General features: G+C 41.1%; 1 protein-coding gene across 32 annotated transcripts in view; it reads left to right on the top strand.

Annotated features, from left to right (window-relative positions):
- Nucleotides 1-21,768, top strand: part of LOC119854023 (ankyrin repeat domain-containing protein 26-like) — a 187,900-nt gene that overhangs the window by 50,390 nt on the left and 115,742 nt on the right. For 15 of the 32 annotated variants that reach the window (XM_038397904.2, XM_038397879.2, XM_038397917.2 and 12 more), the window contains 7 exons: nucleotides 1,017-1,143; nucleotides 2,546-2,607; nucleotides 3,859-3,961; nucleotides 7,416-7,444; nucleotides 7,544-7,631; nucleotides 7,724-7,768; nucleotides 12,715-12,972. In XM_038397904.2, the coding sequence (XP_038253832.1) occupies nucleotides 1,017-1,143; nucleotides 2,546-2,607; nucleotides 3,859-3,961; nucleotides 7,416-7,444; nucleotides 7,544-7,631; nucleotides 7,724-7,768; nucleotides 12,715-12,972 (712 nt within the window). The remainder of the gene's footprint in view (nucleotides 1-1,016; nucleotides 1,144-2,545; nucleotides 2,608-3,858; nucleotides 3,962-7,415; nucleotides 7,445-7,543; nucleotides 7,632-7,723; nucleotides 7,769-12,714; nucleotides 12,973-21,768) is intronic. The other 17 variants (XM_043495587.1, XM_043495497.1, XM_043495595.1 and 14 more) reach the window with 3 other exon arrangements.

The raw sequence follows: 21,768 nt of genomic DNA, 5'->3' as shown, positions 1-21,768 counted from the left end.
TCAAGCATGAAAGTAAGTAAAAAGGGACAAACCCAATAACAAGGATTTTTACACAGGTAAAGCAGAAGATAAGACACAAGGTACTTGTATTGTAGCTGAATGATTTGAATATAGTTAAATGAAAAACCTTAATACAAGATTGATAACAAGAATCATGTAACTCAAATTTAATCTGATCTTCAGCATTGAATAAAGAAATGACTGACCATAAATTTGTTTCCAATAAAGCAGAGTTTTCATGCATTAGTTAGGATAGTAATGAGCAGCATTTTTTTTTTATTCTAAATGTGTTTATGATGCTATAGAAGGATGAATTTTAGACTCATTGTTCTGAAGTCAGTATAATTTGTGGCCTAAAGAATGATGCATAAAATAAATTGGGTATTTTTTGCAAGAGTAACTGGGCTCTGACAAAATCCAAATGTGTTATGAAAAATAAATTGAGCTATAACAGCATAAACTGAATTTTTTTTAATTTACTTTTTTTTTAATACAAAAAATGAGTAAAAGAAGGTGGTTGGAATATAAAGTCACATTTAGAATCAGAAGGTCAGTTGTGCACTTCTGGGACAATACAAGTAAAGCCCATTGTTAAGTGTGTGAGATCTGGGAATGAAAGCATTCTTGGTTGAGGTGATCAACTAAGGAATGAGATTCCAGAGGAGATTAGGTGAATCTGACCATCTTTAGAAAATGCTGCAAGAACTTTTCACCATAGCAAAATGATACTCTCAACGTTGATACCTTCATCCAAACAAATGTGCTCCCACCAAAAAAACAAAACAAAACCCACCTAAAACAAATGAATCATCCACCCAACTAAACAAACCCCATACCCAAGCAGAGTTTTTTGCCTCAAAAAGTGACTCTGCTATTACTGTTGATTTAATGTTGCAAGCACTCAGACACTACAATAATGAGTGGGAGTATAACATCTTAAAATAGATAGAAAATAATTTGGTTTTGTTTAGTATTTTTTTTGGGAAGATATTTTTCATTCAATCTCTTTCTACTAGGAAGAATCATCAGAGGAAGAAGGTGACATAGAACAACCACAAATTTCAAATGTTGGAGATAAAAGTTTGATTTGTAATGGCAACCGTGAAGCACAGAATCCCTCAGAAGATACTCCGATTAGGAAAGGTAAATTAGTAAATAGTAATCCAAATGTTTTTCTTAGATTAGTTTACTGTGTGAGAGTACTAAGAAAAGATCATAATCTGCTGCCTCTGGTATTGTGAACCATGAGATGTTTTTCACTTGCCCTGGTACACTTTCAGGGAATGACTTGGCTGATAAATCACTTTGTTCCTTTGTTTCTGAAGGGCTCCAAAGAGTACAAGACGCACATTACAGATAGTCCCTGTCTTGAAGCACTTATAATCTAAAAAAGGCATAGAATAGATTGGACATATTGTAAAGCACAGAAATAGGAATAATTCAGATTTTTATAGCCTACGTTTTTAAATTAAGTCACCTCACAGATATGTCTAAAATGACATTGGTGAGATGACAACAACAATCAGAAGAGAGGGTGAATGTTACATCCAACCTTTTAGTTGAAGTTGTATTTCCACAAATTATCTAATTTCACAACCTTCAGTTGCTTTGAGATGATCAGATAGCAGCAGTGGCTAGTACTGATGTTATTTTTCTTCTGTGTCTGACAGGTAGGGTTCAAATCTATTTTTTGATGGGATGTAGCTTCCATCGCCGTGTCTTTGTAACTTTTGAGTACTGCAATACACTCCAAATCATTCTACACCTTAAAACCATTTGGAAACTGTGGCTAGTACAGAATACATTTAAGTGGAGCTACTCAGTGGCAGCATGTAACACCAGTGCTCTATAAAAATCCTTATTCTATTGAATCTTCTATACCAGTCCAGATATTTGTTAAAGTTCCTCCCAACCAGCAAACGCAGCCAGAACACTGAATTTTGAGGATGTCATCATGCCTTCACATATAAGGATTTAAGTATTTCTCAGGGTATGTCTACACTACAGCTGCTCAGCTACAGCACTGCATGTGTGCCAATGTAGCACCATAGTAAAGATGCTTCCTGTATCAGCGTAGGAGTTGTTTCATCAATGTAGGTAACCAACCTCCGTGAGAGGCAGTAGTGAAATTGATGGAAGAATTCTACTGTTGATCTGGCCATATTTGCACCCGGGGTTAGGTCAGTTAAGGGCTGCACTTAAGTTGCAAAATACTTCACACCCTGAAGGATATAGCTAAGTCAGTGTAAGTTTTAAGTGTAGACCAGGCCTTAGCCTTCAGTTTCTTTCTTCAGCGGGTATAGCAGGTGTTTAGCAGACTCCCACTGGAGGAGGGAAGAAAGATGGAATCCTAAAGAAAACAGAGTGACACACTGTGATGTGCAGCTACCTTAGCAGCACATGTGAATTATTTGTATACAGATTGAGATAAATTATGTATGCCAGTTGGCTATTTTATGAATACAGGGCTTATCTGATAAAGAACAAACTAATGTGAAATGTTTATTAGAGAAAAGTAAAATTTCATATTTGTTTTATTTTGTAGATACAATGTCAGTATTAGGATTGGAAGAGGAGGAGGATACAGAATCACCCTGGGATTCAGAGGTACTTTCCATTAATATGGCTATTATGATCCCACCAATTGTATTCAATTCACTACCTCTCAAGAGTTTACTTTTATTGCATTTCTGACTTCTTCGCTGCTTAATGGATCATAGGGCTTGATGCTGTGGTTTTGAAGTACTTATGCTATATTAGGGGCTGACTAGTTAAGACTGCTAATAACCTAGGTCTCGTGGCAGTGACCCCCCCAGATTCAGTTCGTATTTCTAGCATCATATTGAATTATTAAAGAGTTCAGTTGTTTTAAATGTTTTTGAAAGTTAAAAATATTAGGTATTTTAATCTTTTTTTTTATTTTATTTTAAAAAAGACACTGAAATCTTGGCCCCATTTAAGTTAACAGTAAAACTCTCATTGAATGGATTTGGGGCCAGGTTTTCACCCTTTATCTGATCTCAAGCATTGCCTCTGTAAAATCCCCTCTTAAGCTGATGCACATTATGAAAAAGCTGTAACCATTGGAGCAACACATAAACCCTAGCTATGGTCTCTTGCCTCTCCCATATCCAGAGGATAGCCCCAGTTGCTACTCAGTTCTTGCAGACTGCTTTAGGCAGCAAGGAGAATGTAGTGGTGTTTTATCACATTAGTCTCCTTTTGAGAGCCTTTAATTTTTAACCTTTTAAAATGTTAATCTTAACATTTTAGGATAGTTAGTGTTAGTGTTTGTCAACTTTTTGGCCTTGTTGGACTTTGTTTCTGCAGTCCTCCTCATAGCATTCCCTGTGCAGCTGTGGGACTATTGATTATCGTAGGGTGTATGCACAATTCCCATAGACTTGTGTGCTGAGGACATGAACATTACCTACATCTACAGTATAGAGATACAAACAAACAATCATTGTAAAGAACTGCAATTATTATTCAAGCAGTCGTTTTTTTTCATTTTCTTGATTTGTTATCTTATTTCCCTACTTCTTGTTTCCACTTCTTCTGTGTTTATCAAGGCTAGTTCAGACATCTTAGTTGACAGAAATTTTGACTAGCATTTTATTAACACTTTAATTAAAAATATTCATAAGTATTATGATTTTTAAATAGTCTATATATACATTCCTTTTCCAAAGCTTTTTCAGAGATATATGAGTACTATGTATAGTGGGTAGAATGCAAAAGTGTTTGGTTGTAAATCATTGCTGATACCCAACAACTAAAAATATTTATACTTTTTCTGTGGAAAGTAATTAAAAATGAATTGTATCCAGGTTATCATGCATATTTTTAATTAACCAGTGTGCTTCTGAAAGCCCAAGAAAACTACCAGTCAACCTGTTAATTTCATCTGCTGTCAGAACTGAAACACACATGCAGAGTATTTTTGAGGAACCAAGTGAAGGTAATTTTATCGTTGTATTGTTATCCATACTTCATGAGCTTTTATAGAATAAGCTTAATTTTCTATGTATTCCTTAGGAATTCTTCAAAAAAAGGAGTGGGTGGTTCTCTCAGTGGCAATAGAAAACTGTTTCTTAATTGTCATTATTAATAGATTAGGGGTTTTTTTATTCTTAATAAGAGCAGAAAATGCTTTGGCATTAATTCAGGAGATGATCCATTTCAGAAGAACAATGGTAGTTTGTATGTCCTTGGCCATTGACCAGTAGCTAAAATGGGTAGTAATTGGAATGATACTCTCCTTAGTATTTCAAACTCTATTTTCACTAGACTTGTAAACCTTCTTCAAAACGTTGACAAGGTTCAGTTTTTTAATTTTATAGAAAGTTTTTTCTGACAGAAAAGATGGTATGTGAGATTTTTTTATGGTCAAAAAGTGTTATGATTTGCTGCTGTTATATTTATTTCCTCTCTGTAGTTTTATTGGCCCAGGAGGTTTAGCCTATGAAAGTTACAAAGAGATGGGGAGGCTTTGGCTTGATAGAATATCTGACTCTGAATGACCTGAGATCATCCATTGTGTATTACTTGAGGACCTCATAATCTCCATCCTGAGAGTGAGAAACCTTAAGGGGGAAGGAAGATTTGGGTGAACTCCCAGAGGCAAAGACAGAGTATTTTATTTGCTTAGCATCTGTGTGTCTCATAAATGGTACTCTCAGTACCCAGCTATTTTGGATCCATTGCATTTCTATTTTCAAATTTTCCACTTTCCAGAGCTTAACAGATAGTTCTAGATAGAAAGGAGTGACTGAAGTAGATAATTTTCTTGGAAATATATGATTTTTTTCATTTTCTTAATTCAGACTTTATCTATGAATACTAATTTATTTTTGAGTCCAGAAAGGTTAGTACTTGGCATCTGAGAAGTCTAATTTTCTTAACTGATCAAATTGCAAATGAGAAGTCCATAGTTATATCCCTTTTGTGTGCCAAATAATCTTTCTGTAAATCACTGTAAAAAATTATTGCTCTATTCAATATTTAAAAAGAATAATAATATGAACCTTGCACAAAATAATGGTTAATAGTTACAGATGTCTTTTGATTGTTCAAGACATTTGACACCTCACATCTTGATTAGCATAATTGTGCAATACTTAAAGCTACCTTAGTGGCCACTTTGTTTCAGTTTATGCAGAATTTGGTAGTCTGCATAGTTAGTGGAGCAGGTCCAGCTGGACCCATCATCCTTATTCTTCATTCATTCCAGTGGTTTTGGCTGCAATTAATATTATGTGTCAGTATGTAAAGCCCTACATAGCTTAGAGCTGGACAATTTTGGACATATCAGACCAGATTTTCTTGAATGCTGGGGCCCTTTGGCACTGCTCAGGCACCTAAAGGAACTGTGATCTGGCCACAAATTCTCAACAGAGAGACCATGGGAGGAACTCTCTGTTGGGTGCAACTTTGCCAGATCCGGGTCTGTGCCTTTTCTCCGTGCCCCATCCTGTGTAGAGTTCTAATCTGCTATCGCAGGGGTTCTCAAACTTTTGTATTGGTGACCCCTTTCACACAGAGAACCTCTGAATGCAACCCTCCTTTTAAATTAAAAACACATTTTTATATATTTAACACCATTATAAATGCTGGCGGCGAAGTGGGATTTGGAGTGGAGGCTGACAGCTCATGACCTCCCATGTAGTAACCTCACGACCTCCTGATGGGTCATGACCCCCAGTTTGAGAACCCCAGTGCTCTGCCAATCCACTATTAAGAATCAAGCCTCTTCTCGTTCTCTGTGCACCAACAAAATGTCTGAGATACCTGATGCACTTTTGCTTACTGTCCCCAGAAGTGCGCTCTTGACACCTGGAAGAAACTGTTCTCATTTGAAAGTTCTGGGCTATGGAACTTGCTACTTCTGCTGGTTAGCCAGAGTTCAAATCCGTTAGCCTGTAGAGCAAAGACTGACTCTTTTCAACCCAGCATCTGCCTGATTCTCTAAACTTTGTTGGCAATATCTGTCCTCTTCTGAATTTCTTGACTTTTCCTGGTGGGTGAACGTTGAACACAAAAGGGGAATACTTCCTCCTTTTGTAGCTATTTTTATATTGATCTCTCTCTTTGCTTTGCCTGGAAACTAAAGTAATAGATAAAATGTTATTTGATAAAATAATACACAAACCTTAATATTTAAAATAATAAACTTTCTGCATGGTGCTCTGTGACTACGTGCTTATGAGGAGGGCAAGAAAGTTCTACTGCTAAGATGGCATGTTTCTTCCTATTTTTGTCTTTAAAGAATTCACTCTCATTGGAACATAATGAACATATTGACACAATTAAATGAAAATTTCATATCATATGTAATTAAGTTCTAGCCAGAACTTTTCCATCTTTTTGAAGGCTTGAAATCCTGTACTGCAGGGTTGCTTTGGGGAAGTCCGTTTCTTTGCATTCCCTTTACTTTGGTATGATTCTGCTAAAATAAATAAAATGTTTTTTAAAAAGATCAAAAGACAATTGTGGAAATACATTAGAAAGATTACCGTATCACTGGACAGCAGTTTTGTTGAGATGAAGTAATAGTTGCTTATAAGAACACTTTAATGTTGGTAGTATTAAAATTGTGCTGTACATCCTTTCTAACATTTTATATTCCTCTTTGCAAAAGAGGATCGAGAAACTATATGATGATTAAGGTAGAGGCTACAAGAAGTGTAGATAGGCCAGTAGATCACATGGGTATGGAAATGATTTTACGCTAGACAAAAGTTGAAACTGTTATTGAGAATTGTATTAAAAGTGGACAATACAGCCAAACAGAAGAGTTGTTTCTGTTACTTCCTGGTAATCTAAGCACACTGATCTGTAGATCACTGAACTGAGATAAAATCATTTAGTGGTCTCTGTGTTGAGAATTTGTTGCCAGATAACTGAACTGAGATGACATCTGTACTTGCATATAACTCTCATCCGACTCCTCCCATTTACAGAAAATAGAGATTCTTCAACACACAAACACTTGTGGGATAATCATAATAATTGTACTGTTGCACTGCTTTATGACACATTAAACTACTCCATTCCACTTGGCTTTTGTAACTTTCCACTCAGGGAATGGATTATTGCCTTCTAAGAAAGAATAAAGGTTTTATTTTTGTACTGTTAATCAGCATGGCCTTATTGCTTCACATGAATTACTCTAGCTTGGTCACTTGAAATCTGAGATGCGTGATTGAACAGTCGTGAGTTTCTATAATACTAACGTGCTGGTTGCTATGATATATTTAGCCTAACTAAAAATAAGTCTTGTGGAATTAAAACAATGGTTGCAAATAGGCAATACATAGTTGTCACACAAGGTACTAATTTTGCATGAAGTTGATAACTATTACACTTCAGGATTTTAAAAGACACTAGATAATACTTCCCCCCCCTCTTTTTAGGTTTTTGTGAAAAAAATCTTGATTCACAGGTAAGTGTCATTTATGCTAAGAATTTTTCTTTCTAATTAAAGAATATATCATTATTTTGAATTTTATTTAATTTTTGTTTGTTGGATTGTCTACAATAGCCAAAGACCACTCAAGCAATTTTAGAAACCAATGACACCTCTTCTTGTCCTGCAAAGGGAATTGAGATTGGCAAAAGGCAAAAATCAGGTAGTATTCACTACATCAAATTTTGTTGTGGGATTGGGCATCTTCATTAAGAAATATTTATCTTCAACATTGCTTATTTTTTTCTTTTGAAGATTTAATGGAAGAACTTGGTTTAGATGATGCAGATGATATTGAAGGTATTTATATGTTTTTTGTCCTTTTTTCTGATTAACATATGTTTTAATTGCAATTTATATAAAAATGATTTACAGTCAATGTATAAAACTTCCATATTTAATTTGTTAGTATTCTGTGCTTTTAACATACTTTGTGACATTTGCTAATTCTTTCTTGAAGAACACACAATAACTGATCCAAAAATACAGCCCCAGTTTGATATCCTAAATCTTGTATAGAGAAAATGTGGACTTAAAGGATTTTTAATTTTGTTTAATTTACATTGATTTGTAATGGGTCTTTTTTTCTTTTATTAATCAGCCAAGAGCTGAATTCAGGGTTCTGTGTTCCTGCTGCAAAAATTAGGTGTTAAGCATATCAACTGAAATGGGGGGAATACAAAACCTTGGATTCAGTTCTAGGCAGGTAAATAAAAGAGAGAACTTTCATGTATTTTGAAATGCATTGTAAATAAAGTGTATATAACATACATGTAGTCTGTTTATGATTTAGGATCTCAAATTCTTTTTGTTTTTAAAAAGGAAAGGTACTTCAGTTCTCCCCACTTCGAATTCAATGGAGTCTAAGCTTCTTTTTAGAGAAATTTGTAAATGTATGCTTGTAGTTCGAGAGCAGAACGTGTTAAAAACTGAGCTTCCATTTTTCTCATCTTTTTGCAGCATGTGCTTTTTTGGAAGAAGCTGAAAGAGTTGGATATTTTATTATTTGTATTACAGTAGCACTAGTAATAGACCAGGATCCCATTATGTTACAAATGCAGAACAAACAGATGGGCAGTTAATAGCATATTTTTGTTGGCTCTTACTGCTCATCTGCTCAGTGTTTTCCAGTAAGTTCCATGACACCTTATTCTCTTCAGTTTAACATTATCTCAAGAGTCAGACTTGAGAGAAACATTCACAGACATTTTTTTGTTTCAAAGCAGTTTTAAGCAGAGTTCATGCTCATGGAGATGGTCTCATGTCACTGGTGGCTAGATGTTTCCAGTGTCCAAGGGGCCTAGGTGCCCCTATTTCATTACTCTGTAAATCTGTGGGGGAAGGGAAATGTACTGCATTTGCCAAGCCTGGAAAAGACAGAATGAAGAAGATACTGTGATGCATAAGGATTCACACAGGCCAGTTAAGGAGCTGGATCTCTGGGTACCTTAAATGCTATGCTGTTGTGGCTCACAGCCCTGACACCATCAGCCAGTATACAAGCATGCAACTAGTTTCCACCACCCAGTTACGCTTTTCTGGGAAACCTCAACAACCCTTCCATACCTGAGTTCTTCCCCAAAAATGTCTGTCTGTCTTGTTTGACTTCTCATTTCTGGAATTCTTGTGCAGCTTTCTCAGCCTCTCATTTTAGGGCTTTTTGCTTCTTTTCTGATATAGCCAACTCTAAATTTGCAGTTGTTTCACAGTTGCTAATTTTAAACTTCCTTTGTTCTATTTCCACACTTGAGATAATAAACAGAAAATAATTAAGCTGTAATCTTTCTTTGATTGTTTCCAGCCTTTTGACTTGTGAATCACTTAAAACTATTTTATTGTTTCTTGAAGTGTAATTCTCAAATAGCAACCTGTGTGTGAATCCTGCTGCCTATGCCAATGTGACACTTAGGGGTTCACCCAGGCCAGTTATGGTGTTCAGTCAACATCTGCCATGGAACTCTGGGTGACTTAAATGCTGTGCTGTTGTGGCTCATAGCTCTGACCCCAACAGCTAGCATGCATGTTGTACCCTGGCTTCCACTGCCCAATTTCTCTTTGCAGAGGGAACTCCACAACCCTTCCAGCCTTGAGTTCTGCCCCAAAATCATCTTTCTCTGTGGTGCACAGCCCCTCCTACAGTAGCATCCACAAAACCTTATCAAGTTCGCTGCTCCTTTAAAGTGACAGTACACAGCAGCTTAGTAACTTAACTGGGGTTGACAAACCTTCCACTTCAAGCAAATCACTGAGTTGGTTTATTATAAAACAAGTTTATTAATAAAAAGACATAGATTTAAGTGTTACCAAGTATAAAGAATAAGGTAGAAATGGTTACAAACAAAAGTAAAAATATGTTTCTAACACTAAAAATTTTCTTAAAAAACTAGAGTAGTTTGTCTCATCCCTGACATTCTTCCAACATGGCTGGCCCATTCTTGAACCAGGATCCCAACACACAGAGTTCAAAGTGTTTGGTTTCTTTGACTATTTGAGTGAAGGATAACTATGGGGTTCTCTTCCTTTCTTTTCATAGTCCAGTAAACTTTTAAAATGTATTCTGTGAAACATGAGCCCAGATGAAGTTTCTTTCTTCTTCAGGGGTGAAAATTCTGTGCTATTGTCTCCCCCACTTTTTTGCTTGATAGCTTTATTTACCTTATATATATTGGGATCTTCATTGTCTCTGCCTGATGACCAGACGTCGTTTGTTTGTCTGTCTGGTCAGACAAACAAATACATATTCCTTTGTCCTGGACAGACTGGGTTATGCATTGTTGGTCAAACACATTTTAAGAACATAATTCTAGCATGTATTTATAACTCTTTGTACACACTATACATATACTACACAATGATTTTTGGGGCCAGGTGTTCCTAGTTGTATATTATTCCTTACATGTGATACCTTTTAGAGACAAATTATGACAATAGCATGTAAGGTTTAGTGAGTATGTCAGGCCTGACAAAAGTTGCTGACACAGAGTCGTGAACCACCAATGGGCATTTTTGTCACACCTCCCCCCTGACATTGATGCAGTACAATTAGCCATTCCTTAGGCGTTGGTCCTAAATCCCCCTGAGCCCATAGGTTACGGGTCACCTTTTCCCCTCCTTACCCATCCGTATTTCCCCAGCAGTTGCTGCACACCCATCTGGGTCACTTAGGTCAAAGGGTTCCAAGGGCTTGAAACCAGATCTCTTACCACCCTGGCTCTGCCATGCTCCAAGAGGAATCTTGGCCCACAGCTATTTACGTAGCTGTACTAGTGACTCACCACTCCCAGCAGATTTTTGGCCACAACACGGTCAAGCTGTGCCTCAGTTTCCCTGCTCTCAGTGGAGTGCTGGCTCATAGCTATTAACCTATCTGTGCTAGGGTCCTACCATTCCTAGCAGATCTTGGGCCACAACACCTTTTAGCTGTGCCACAGACACACATAACACTGACTCGATTTCCCCAGTGAGGGTTTATACCTTTAACCACTGAGTGTGGTTATGGCAGGTTTGTATCTTAGCCCTTGGGCTCAACCTTGTTATATCATCACAGAAAGTAGCACATCAGGAAAACACTTCCCATGTTCACACAGTCAGAATAACATTTAGTGTCCATAGTGACTCAGGCTACAGGCGGAGTAACGGGGTCCACAATACACCTGTCTGTGTGCTAGCACCTGATCAGGCACATCATTATGTCTTTCCTCCAAGTTTCATTTATGTGATTTACCCCCCTCTTCTGTTCAAGCTACCCATGTTTGTCCTGGTCAGTAAGCTTTTGTTGCTCCAACTCTGTCTCCTCACTCTGACACACTTTGAGGACTAGTTTAAGTTGAAATTCAGTTGTAGAAGCATATTTTTACTTTTTATTTTTTGTAGCCATTTCTAACCTTGTTCCTTATACTTGGTATCACTTAAACCATGGATTGGCAACCTTTGGCACACGTCGTGTCAGGAAAATCTCCTGGCGAGTCAGGGCAGTTTGTTTACCTGCAATATCTGCAGGTTCGGCCGATTGCAGTTCCCACTGGCTGCGGTTTGCAGCGGATTTTCCTGACGGGCCGTGTGCCAAAGGTTGCCAATCCCTGACTTAAACCTATGTCTCTTTGTTAATAAGCTTGTTTTACATTTGCCATAAACCAACTCAGTGCTTTGCTTGTTTGTCAACTCCAGTTAAGTTAATAAATAGGGCTGTCGATAATAGCAGTTAACTCACTCCATTAAAAAATTAAATTAAAAAATTAGTCGTGATTAATGCAAGTATTTGTAATAAAAATAAATATAAAGTGAGCACTGTACACTTTGTACTGTGTGCTGTAATTGAAATCAATATATTTGAAAATGTAGAAAACAGCCAAAAATATTTAAATAAATGGTATTCTAGTATTGTTTAACAGCGCGATTAATTTTTTTAATCACTTGAGAGCCCTATTAATAAGCTGCTGTGTACTGTCTCTTTAAAGGAGCAGCAAACTTGATAAGATTTATGGATGCCACAGTAAGAGGGTCTGAGCACTGTAGAGAAAGATGTTTTGGGGGCAGAACTCAGGGCTGAAAGGATTGTCGATGTCCCCTGTAAAAAGTAATTGGGCAGTAGAATCCAGGGTGTGACTTGCCTGCTTGTATGCTAGCAGTTGGTGTCAGGGCTGTGAGCCACAACAGCATAACATTTAAGGTACCCAGAGTTCCAAGGCAGGTGTTGACTGAATCCTTTACTGGCTTGGATGACCCCCAAAGCATCACAGATATTACTTTTCCATATTGCTTCCCTAGATACTGATTCTCAAATCATATCTGTATTTAGAATATGGGGCTTTCAGAGCATAGATAAATATACCTTTCCCATACTGTTTTTATGCAAATAAAATAATCAGTTCCTTTTTCACTCTGGAGTCACTGCAAGAATCCCTCTGTAAAGAACCCTTATTTCTTAGAAAGGAAATCTCAATTCAGAAAGGAAAAAAAGATCTCTCCCCTTAATCATAAGATAGCATCAAAAATAATGTTTTGTGGCTTGCTAAGGTACATGCAAATTATGCTCTGTTAGAGTATAGTCGCTGGATGTGCACAGATTGCCTTGAGATGTGTCTAAGTGGCTTTGACACTGTTGGGATAACTCAGACCACTACATGTGCATCTGAGGGTAGAAAGATACAGTCTACTATGTGGTGGTTATGGATAACTGAGTATGCTACTAGAATTTAGCATTACTGTCTGCATTTTAATTCTTTTAAATCTGATCTTCTTTTCAGATGTATCAGACTGGGATTCTACTAGCATTTCACTTAAAAATTTACCAGGTACTAAAAGCCCCAACGTTTTGACATTTGGGAATCCTTCATCTTTACTACCAATGTTAACAGCAAAGGATGATGCAGCAGCTACAGCTTCTGAAGTTATTCCTCCAAGATTAGAAGAAATGTCAAAAGCTCAAACTGTGACTGCACCAGAAAATACCCATTTATATTCTCTCCAGAAACAACTCCTGCCAGTAATACTAAAAAGCAAAGGTATTTGTTTGTTTGATATAATCTGTTATAATTTTTTCTTAGTTACAATTACTGTGGAAGAACTTATTTGAAAACTGGAATATGGGGAGTGGAAAACCTTTGTGATCCTTCTATCTTGTCCTTTCCGCTCTCTCTATACCTTAATTTGGCATGAGGAAGTGTGCCTGCATCCCATTTTCAGACATCACAAAGTCCCATTTAAATTCAATGGAATTTAGGGCTTGTCTTCACTACAGCTGCTGGTCAATCTAAGCTATGCAATTTGAGTTAAGCTGGTAGCATAACTCAAGTCGACATAACTCAAGTCTACTTACCGCGGGGTCCACACTACGCTGTGTCAACGGGAGTCACTCTCCCACCGACAGTGCTTCTGCCTCTCGTTGAGGTAGAGTATAGAAATCGATGGGAGAGCGCTTTCCCATTGATTTAGCGCAGTGGTAGGCAACCTGCGACCCATCAGGGTAATCTGATTGCGGGCTTTGAGACATTTTGCTGACATTGACTGTCCACAGGCACGGCCCTCTGCAGCTCTCAGTGGCCGAGGTTCATCATTCCTGGCCAATGAGAGTTGTGAGAAGCAACGGCCAGCATGTCCCTACTGCCCGCCGCTTCCTGCAGCTCCCATTAGCCGGGAATGGTGAACCGCGGCCACTGGGAGCTCTGGGAGGCCATGCCTGTGGATGGTCAATGTCAGCAGAATGTCTCGCAGCTCACAGTCAGATTACCCTGATGGGCCGCAGGTTGCCCACCACTTGATTTAGCGTGTCACTAAACCCGCTAAATTGATACCGCTGCATTTGTTTCAGCAGCGCTGATTTAGCTCCATAGTGAAGACAAGACTCCTAAAAATCCTAACTCTTCTAGGTGCTTTTGAAAATGTTTCTCTTAATCACTATATTCTTTTTATTTTTTTTCCCTTATATATGTCCTATTGTTGCATAGTTATTCCTGTAATTGTTTTGGTAACCTGTTTCACACACTGATTGTCTTTGCATTGTTGATATGTTTTAAAAATTGTCTTTGACTCAAAGTCTCTCAGTTTAAATTTGAGTCACATTATTCTAAAGTTTGACACCAACTCAGAAATATAGCTGAAGAAAAGGTGAAACATGGTGCAAGTCATTCATAAATAAGAGGCTTTGGACATGAACCTTTCTTCTGGATGGTGATGATGAGGATAACATTCTGGGTTGGGAGTGGCAGGGGAGAAAACTCTGACACAAAGATGCATCAGCACCTGATTCACCTCAGGAAAGAAGCCCAGCTGCTTGAAACAGTGCCTGGGAGATGAGCATGATGTAGTTGTGTATTAGGTCTACTTGGAGAATTGTGACGCTTCATGGAAAGCACATAATGACTCCTGCTTTGAAGTTGCTGTTACTAAGCTGTAAACTATTAATGCTTCGAAGAGCATGGAAAAAACTAAGACCTTCAAAGTCAGAATACTGTAATAAAAATAACTTTACTGTTCCAACAACAGGATCTCATTTCTCACTGGTAAGCAGTTGGTTTTCCAGTAACTTCATTACACAAAATGTAGAAAGACAGAAAAATGTTGAAAAGAAACATACAAGACCATGAACATCAAAAGATGGTAATAGTGTTCCTAGCTATCTTCTAACTGAAGATACCCAGCATTTAACTTTTTTTCTATTTTAAGACTATATACTGTCACCTTTCCACTTAAAATTGATAATAATAGTCAAGTCCCTACTAGACTTCGCAGTATGTCTGGTACTTCACCCTTTTCAGGATAAAACCTCTGCCTGGGGTAGAGTTCTTTTAAAAAAAAAATTGGTGGATTTGTTTTTGTTGGGTTCTTTTCACTTAGAAGGGGGGGTCAGAGTTGTGGTTGCCATTATGATGGAAAAATCTTTTGAAGAGAAGGGTTTGCAGTGTTTCCTAAAAACTGTAAGGCATTGGATTCACTAAGGGCTTGTCTACATGGGAAGTTAGGGAACAGCAAGGTAGGGTTGGATTTACTATACACTAGCTACTCTATACTAACTCTCCGTCTGCCCTCTTATTGTGTAATGAAAATACCTTTGTGCACTTGAGCTTAGTTCACTTTAAAGTGTTCTAAGCTAAACTGCCTAAGGGCACTCTTAGACCCCATCTGCATTATGAAGTAGGGCTGTGATTCCCAGCAAGTGTACACATACTTGAGCTAGCACATCGAGCTAACACAAATATAAATAATAGTGTAGTTGTGGGAGCATGGGCAGTGGCAGCACAGCTTAGCCATGCCGACCATATACCCACTGCTTTCAGGTGAAAGATTGTTCTGTAGCTGGATTCCCTGAACTGAGAATGTTCTGCCCCCAATACTTGCATGCTTAGTCCTGGGTTTTGTGATCTTCAAGTGTCCCACAGGAGTACAGCTGTCTCAGCAGTTGATGGATTGCAATTTGGTCTTTAACGTAACTGGGGTTTGATCCATTAATCACTATAAGGATTGGGACAAAAGCCATAAACTGTCATTGGAGCCTGACTGAGAGGACTTGAACATGGGCCTGATATTTTTACAGTAACCTAATAGAGAAGGTGCAACTTTATTTCCTGATGTGGAATAAATGGGGTTGTTCTTTGAGGCACTTGAGAGAATCCTGTAAGGTTGATAAGATATCAGCCCAGAATACTTCTAAAGGATTTCTCCTTCAAACAATTTCCTTACTATTATCTCTCCAATGGATGCTGAGATTTGGTATTGGTTCAGACCTAGCAGCCCTTCAGGCTCAGCAAATGTGCTTCACCAGTTATCTTGCAAAAATTTATGCCATTCACAAAGCAAGGCTTCAGCCTATTGTTGCACCAAATTGGTTACTTCGGGGGGAATTATGTACCAAAAAATTAAATATTCTGCACATAATATTTGAAAATTCTGCATATTTTATTTGTCAAAATAAATCATGACAGTTTGAATTATGTTGGTAATTTATTTCAAAATATCTGTCAAGTATGTCTGTAACAACAAAACAAACAAAAAAAAGATTCTGGTAATTTTTTTTGACAAATAGATTCCTTACTAGGCATATTAATACAGAACTTTGTGTAATTCATTTAAATTACAATACAGAACTGTATTTCCTGCACCTGTCAGAAGAGTGCAAAGGCTTGGGGGAGTCAGGGGTAGCAGATTTCAGAGTAGCAGCCATGTTAGTCTGTATTCGCAAAAAGAAAAGAAGTATTTGTGGCTCTTTAGAAACTAACAGATTTATTTGAGCATAAGCTTTCGTGAGCTACAGCTCACTTCATCAGATGCATTCGGTGGAAAATACAGTGGAGATTTATATACACACACAGAGAACATGTAACAATGGGTTTTATCATACACACTGTAAGGAGAGTGATCACTTTAAGATGAGCTATTACCAGCAGGAAGCGGGGGGGAGGAGGAAAACCTTTTATGGTGATAATCAAGGTGGGCCATTTCCAGCAGTTAACAAGAACGTCAAGGAACAGTGGGGGGGTGGGGTGGGGGGAAGAAATAACATGGGGAAATAGTTTTACTTTGTGTAATGACCCATCCACTCCCAGTCTCTATTCAAGTCTAAGTTAATTGTATCCAGTTTGCAAATTAATTCCAATTCAGCAGTCTCTCATTGGAGTCTGTTTTTGAAGTTTTTTTGTTGAAGGATAGCCACTCTTAGGTCTGTAATCGAGTGACCAGAGAGATTGAAGTGTTCTCCAACTGGTTTTTGAATGTTATAATTCTTGACGTCTGATTTGTGTCCATTTATTCTTTTACGTAGAGACTGTCCAGTTTGACCAATGTACATGGCAGAGGGGCATTGCTGGCACATGATGGCATATATCACATTGGTAGATGCGCAGGTGAACGAGCCTCTGATAGTGTGGCTGATGTAATTAGGCCCTATGATGGTGTCCCCTGAGTAGATATGTGGACAGAGTTGGCAACGGGCTTTGTTGCAAGGAAAGGTTCCTGGGTTAGTGGTTCTGTTGTGTGGTGTGTGGTTGCTGGTGACTATTTGCCTCATGTTGGGGGGCTGTCTGTAAGCAAGGACTGGCCTGTCTCCCAAGATCTGTGAGAGTGATGGGTCGTCCTTCAGAATAGGTTGTAGATCCTTGATGATGTGTTGGAGAGGTTTTAGTTGGGGGCTGAAGGTGTTGGCTAGTGGCGTTCTGTTATTTTCTTTGTTGGGCCTGTCCTGTAGTAGGTGACTTCTGGGTACTCTTCTGGCTCTGTCAATCTGTTTCTTCACTTCAGCAGCTGGGTACTGTAGTTGTAAGAATGCATGATAGAGATCTTGTAGGTGTTTGTCTCTGTCTGAGGGGTTGGAGCAAATGTGGAGGAGCTGAGGGAGAGGGAAGGTGCCTAGGAGTAAACCTGGAGGGTGTTGGATGTAGATGTGGTGTTTGACACCATCTCTGTAGGCACTGTCATTACTAAAACAACTATGTCTAAATACCTGTCTAATATTGTATTGTATTGCTGCTGTGACTGGGCAGGTCTGCAGTCATGTCATGAACATGGCCCTGAGGCAGAATAGCTCTGATTGCCAATCTAAGATGTGTTGTACTAGCAGATATGTTCAAAGCAGTCACATGGTCATCTGTGAACACTTCTGCAAAGCACTGTTGAGTAAGATCACTGGTTCTCAACCAGGGGTGTGTATACCCGTGGGGGTACTTAGAAGTCTTTCAGCGGGGACATCAACTCATCTAGATATTTGCTTAGTTTTACAAAAGAGTACATCAAAACCAGTAGCGAAGTCTGTACAAACTAAAATTTCATACAGACAACAATGACTTGTTTATACTGCTCTATATACTATATACGGAAATGTAAGTACAATAGTTATATTCCAATTTATTTATTTTATAACTGTATGATAAAAATGAGAACATAAGCAATTTTTCAGTAATAGTGTGCTGTGACACTTTAGTATTTTATGTCTGATTTTTAAGCAAGAAGTTTTTTTAAGTGAAGTGTAACTTGGGGGTGTGTAAGACAAATTAGACTCCTACAAGGGCTACAGTAGTCTGGAAAGGTTGAGGACCACTGGTTTAGATTCTGTTTAAGGAGAGGAATCACAGTACATCTTTCAGAACCTGTTTTTGAAAAGGGTTCCAAAACATTCCTATAGAGATTTTTTTTTTTCAGTTGTCTCTTACTTGAATTGGCCAATTTTTTGAAGTTCTTAGGAACATTGGAATTACCATATGAGATGTGGCTAGTACCAGATGCTTGGGAGACTCCCAAAATGGATAATTATTCTGTAAATAGAGTGGATTAATTTTAATCAAATTAATTTTAATCAAATCTTGTTTTGCATTTGTACTTTTTAGTTCTTCTTCAGTTGATTGCTCGTGTATTCCACAATAGATGTGCGTGCTCGCCACATGCACCGGTGCCGGAAGTTTTTCACCTAGCAGTACCCGTAGTGGGGGGGAGCGCCCTCCGCGACCCTGGAGTGGCAGCTGCCTGGCGCAGTATAAGGGGAGCTACGCGCCCCCCCCACCCTCAGTTCCTTCTTGCCGCCAGTGAAGGTGCATCGGAACTGCTCAACTCCAGCTTTGCTATAGCACATCCCCAGAACTGTTTGTTCATTCAGCGTAAGTACCTATAGTTAGTTAACTGTTTAGTTAGTCAGTGAGCCCGGGCCGGAGCATTCCCCGGGGTTTAAGTCGTGCGGCTCTTGTAGGCGTTCTATGCTAAGAAGTGATCTGCACGCAGACTGTTTGCGCTGCTTGGGAGAAACCCATATTAACGAAAAATGCAAGATTTGCTAGTCGTTTAAGCCTCGGACCAAAAGAGAAATGGACATTAGGCTCCGGGCCATCCTGATGGAGTCAGCGCTGACCCCAACCCTGGCACGCTGCTCCAAACTGGCATTGCGGCGTTGGTACACGGTGACCCTCCGGTGCAATCGACCAGTCGGCACCAGTCCCCATCCATGGGGCATGCCAAGAGGACCAGGAAGATTACCTCTCCGCAGCAGCACTGAGGGAAGTCTGGGACAGAGGCTAGGCCCATGTTGGGCAGTCCTCGATCCCCACCGGGCCCTAAGCCTCCGACTCACATTGAGCGAAGTAGCCCAGCCCCTTCGGAACTGGCCTGTCTGGATGCCATCCACGCCTGAAGCCCTCCAGGCGGCCTGGGACATTACGTTCATGCTGGTGCCCGGAGCGCCGCCAATGTTGGCCCTGCGCTCCAGAGGCAAGCCGCCTCTGGGATCTCTGCAGTCGCCTCCGTGCCGATACTGGTCTCGGTCAAGGAAACATTCCTGACACCGATCACCACCCAGTGATCGCTCGGGGCAGAGTCTATGTGGATCGCCCTCGACGCCGACCAGACTGTCTAGCTGGCTTCCATCTGGCCGTGACTCGCGGCACTGCTCATCCTCAAGGAGCGAATATCAGCAGGACCGTGGCGGGTGTTGCAATCGGTCCTTGTGTCGGAGAGGGTACCACAATCGATCACGGCACAGTTGTCGTCGCCATTCCCGCTTGGACTCCCGCTCTAAGTATCCGCCAAGACATTGCAGTCCTGGGCGTCAATCGCTGGCATTTTGCTGTCATGGGTCCGCCCGTCAAAACCGTTCGCGGAGCAGCTGTTACCGCTGGTACCGGTCCTCCTTGTCGAAATCGTGGTCCCGTGGCCATCATAGATCCCAGCACCGCTGCTCCTCCCGGTCGAGAGACAGCAGCAGATCTTACACCGGCCCGGTCTCCATTCGTAGCTGTCCTTCAATGGGCGAATCTTTCATGCCAACCCGAACAGCCGGCCCTGCCGATGCCACAGCAGGTGCAGTGGCACTGAGCGTCGTGGCCAGCTCAATGGTACCAGTGGGCACTGTGGCCTCCGGTGCAGCTCCCGGTGGGAGCTCGCTCAGTGGCTGGAGCTTCGGAGGCACCGTCTGCCTCCCTCTCCAGACCCCCAAGAAAGGAGGCGGTGGGACATGCGTCCTCGGCACCGTGCCCGAAGTCTGACCATGTGGTGGATCCTCCGGTGCAGGCCAACACCCAGAGCACTACTCCGGCCTCTTTGCCCCACCCAAAGGAGGCGGTTGCGGCCCCGCCCCTCTCTGTCCCGTAGGAGGACTTCATGGCCCACCAAGAACTCTTAAAGAGGGTGGCAGCAAGTCTCCACCTCCAGGCAGATGAGTGGAGGAGCCTTCAGACTCCCTGTTTAACATGTTGTCCCCATCAGCACCAGGTAGGGTGGCCTTGCCTCTCCATGAAGGAGTGGCTAAGATTTCAAATGTCCTGTGGCAAACACCAGCTTTATTGGCCCCCATCTCTAAAAAGGTGGAATGCAAGTACTTTGTACCCATTAAGGGGCATGAGTACTTGTATACCCACCCGGCGCCCAACTCCCTGGTGGTCGAGTCGGTCAACCACAGGGAATGGCAGGGTCAGCCAGCCCCAACCCCAAAGAACAAAGACTCTCAGAGACTGGACTCTTTCAGAAGGAAAGTTTATTTATCTTCGTGCTTCCAATTACAAGTGGTAAACCATCAGGCTCTCCTGGGCCGGTACGAATTCAATCTATGGGGCTCCCTGCCCAAGTTTGAGGACTCCCTCCAGGAGTGTGATAGGAAGGATTTCAAGGCGCTAGTGGAGGAAGGGGGCAAAGGCCGCTAGGGCGTCCCTGCAGGCAGCCTCGGATGCTGCGGACACGGCCGCACGATCAATGGCCTTTGCGGTGTCAATGAGACAGGCATCATAGCTCCTGCTCTTTGGGCTGTCCAGGGAGGCGCAGTCTTCCATGCAGAATTTCCCATTTGATGGGAAAGCTCTGTTTGCAAAGGAAACAGATACAAGGCTGAATGGCATGAAAGACTCCCGCACGACCCTCAGACTCTGGGCCTCTGGGTCCCGACTCCATCGAAACCTAAGTTCAAGCCGCAGCAGACTCCTGCCCAGGCCGCCCTCCCGAATGATGAGGCCGCCCATAAGATACAGCAGGACTATAAGAGACGCCCTCAGAGGCAGTCTCGGCCTGCCCCCCAGCCTGAGTCTCCAAGGGCAGGCAGGTGGGGAAAAGGCTTTTTTGATGGGATGCTCGGGGGCACCCCACCAGTCCTCATCAGGGATCTACCCCCAATTAAGCTTCCCTTCTCCAACCGGTTGGGTGCTTTCCTCCTGGAATGGTCACGGCTAACCTCGGACCAATGGGTTCTCAACACCATCTCCCAGGGTTACACCCTCCAATTTACTTCCTCCCTGCCCAACCAACCCCACTCCTCGTCCCCCTTGGGGGACCCCTCGCACAAAGCTCTGCTCGAGCAGGAGGTGGGGCGGCTCCTAGGTCTACGAGTGATAGAGACGGTGCCCGAGGAATCATGGGCAAGGGGTAGTACTCCTGTTATTTCCTTATCCCGAAGGCCAAAGGGGGGCTCAGGCCCATCTTGGACCTCCGATGTCTGAACCAGTACATGGTGAAGCTCAAGTTCCTCATGGTCTCCCTGGCCTCCTTTCCATCCCTTTCCTGGATCCCAGGGACTGGTATGCTGCCCTTGAGCAAGAGAACGCATACTTCCACATCCACATATTCAAGGGGCACAGGCGCTTCCTCCATTTTGTGGTGGGACAGAAGCCTCCTGTCCATGTGCACCGCCTTGGACCTGTTGGAAAACAACACCAAATCCATGTTAGTCCCTGTCCAACGCATAAAGTTTATTGGGGCACTCCTGGACGCAGTGTCGGCCAGTGCCTCTCTCCCACCAGACAGATTCGAGACCCTGAAAGGTCTCATCGACTCGGTCACAAGGTTCCCAGTGACAACAGCCAGGGTTTGCCTACAACTCTTGGGTCACATGTCGGCATGCA

This window comes from Dermochelys coriacea, chromosome 1 (assembly GCF_009764565.3).
Source record: "Dermochelys coriacea isolate rDerCor1 chromosome 1, rDerCor1.pri.v4, whole genome shotgun sequence".
NCBI lineage: Eukaryota > Metazoa > Chordata > Testudines > Dermochelyidae > Dermochelys > Dermochelys coriacea.
The sequence above is the reverse complement of the archived record's forward strand: the minus strand, read 5'-3'. Positions and strand labels throughout refer to the sequence as shown.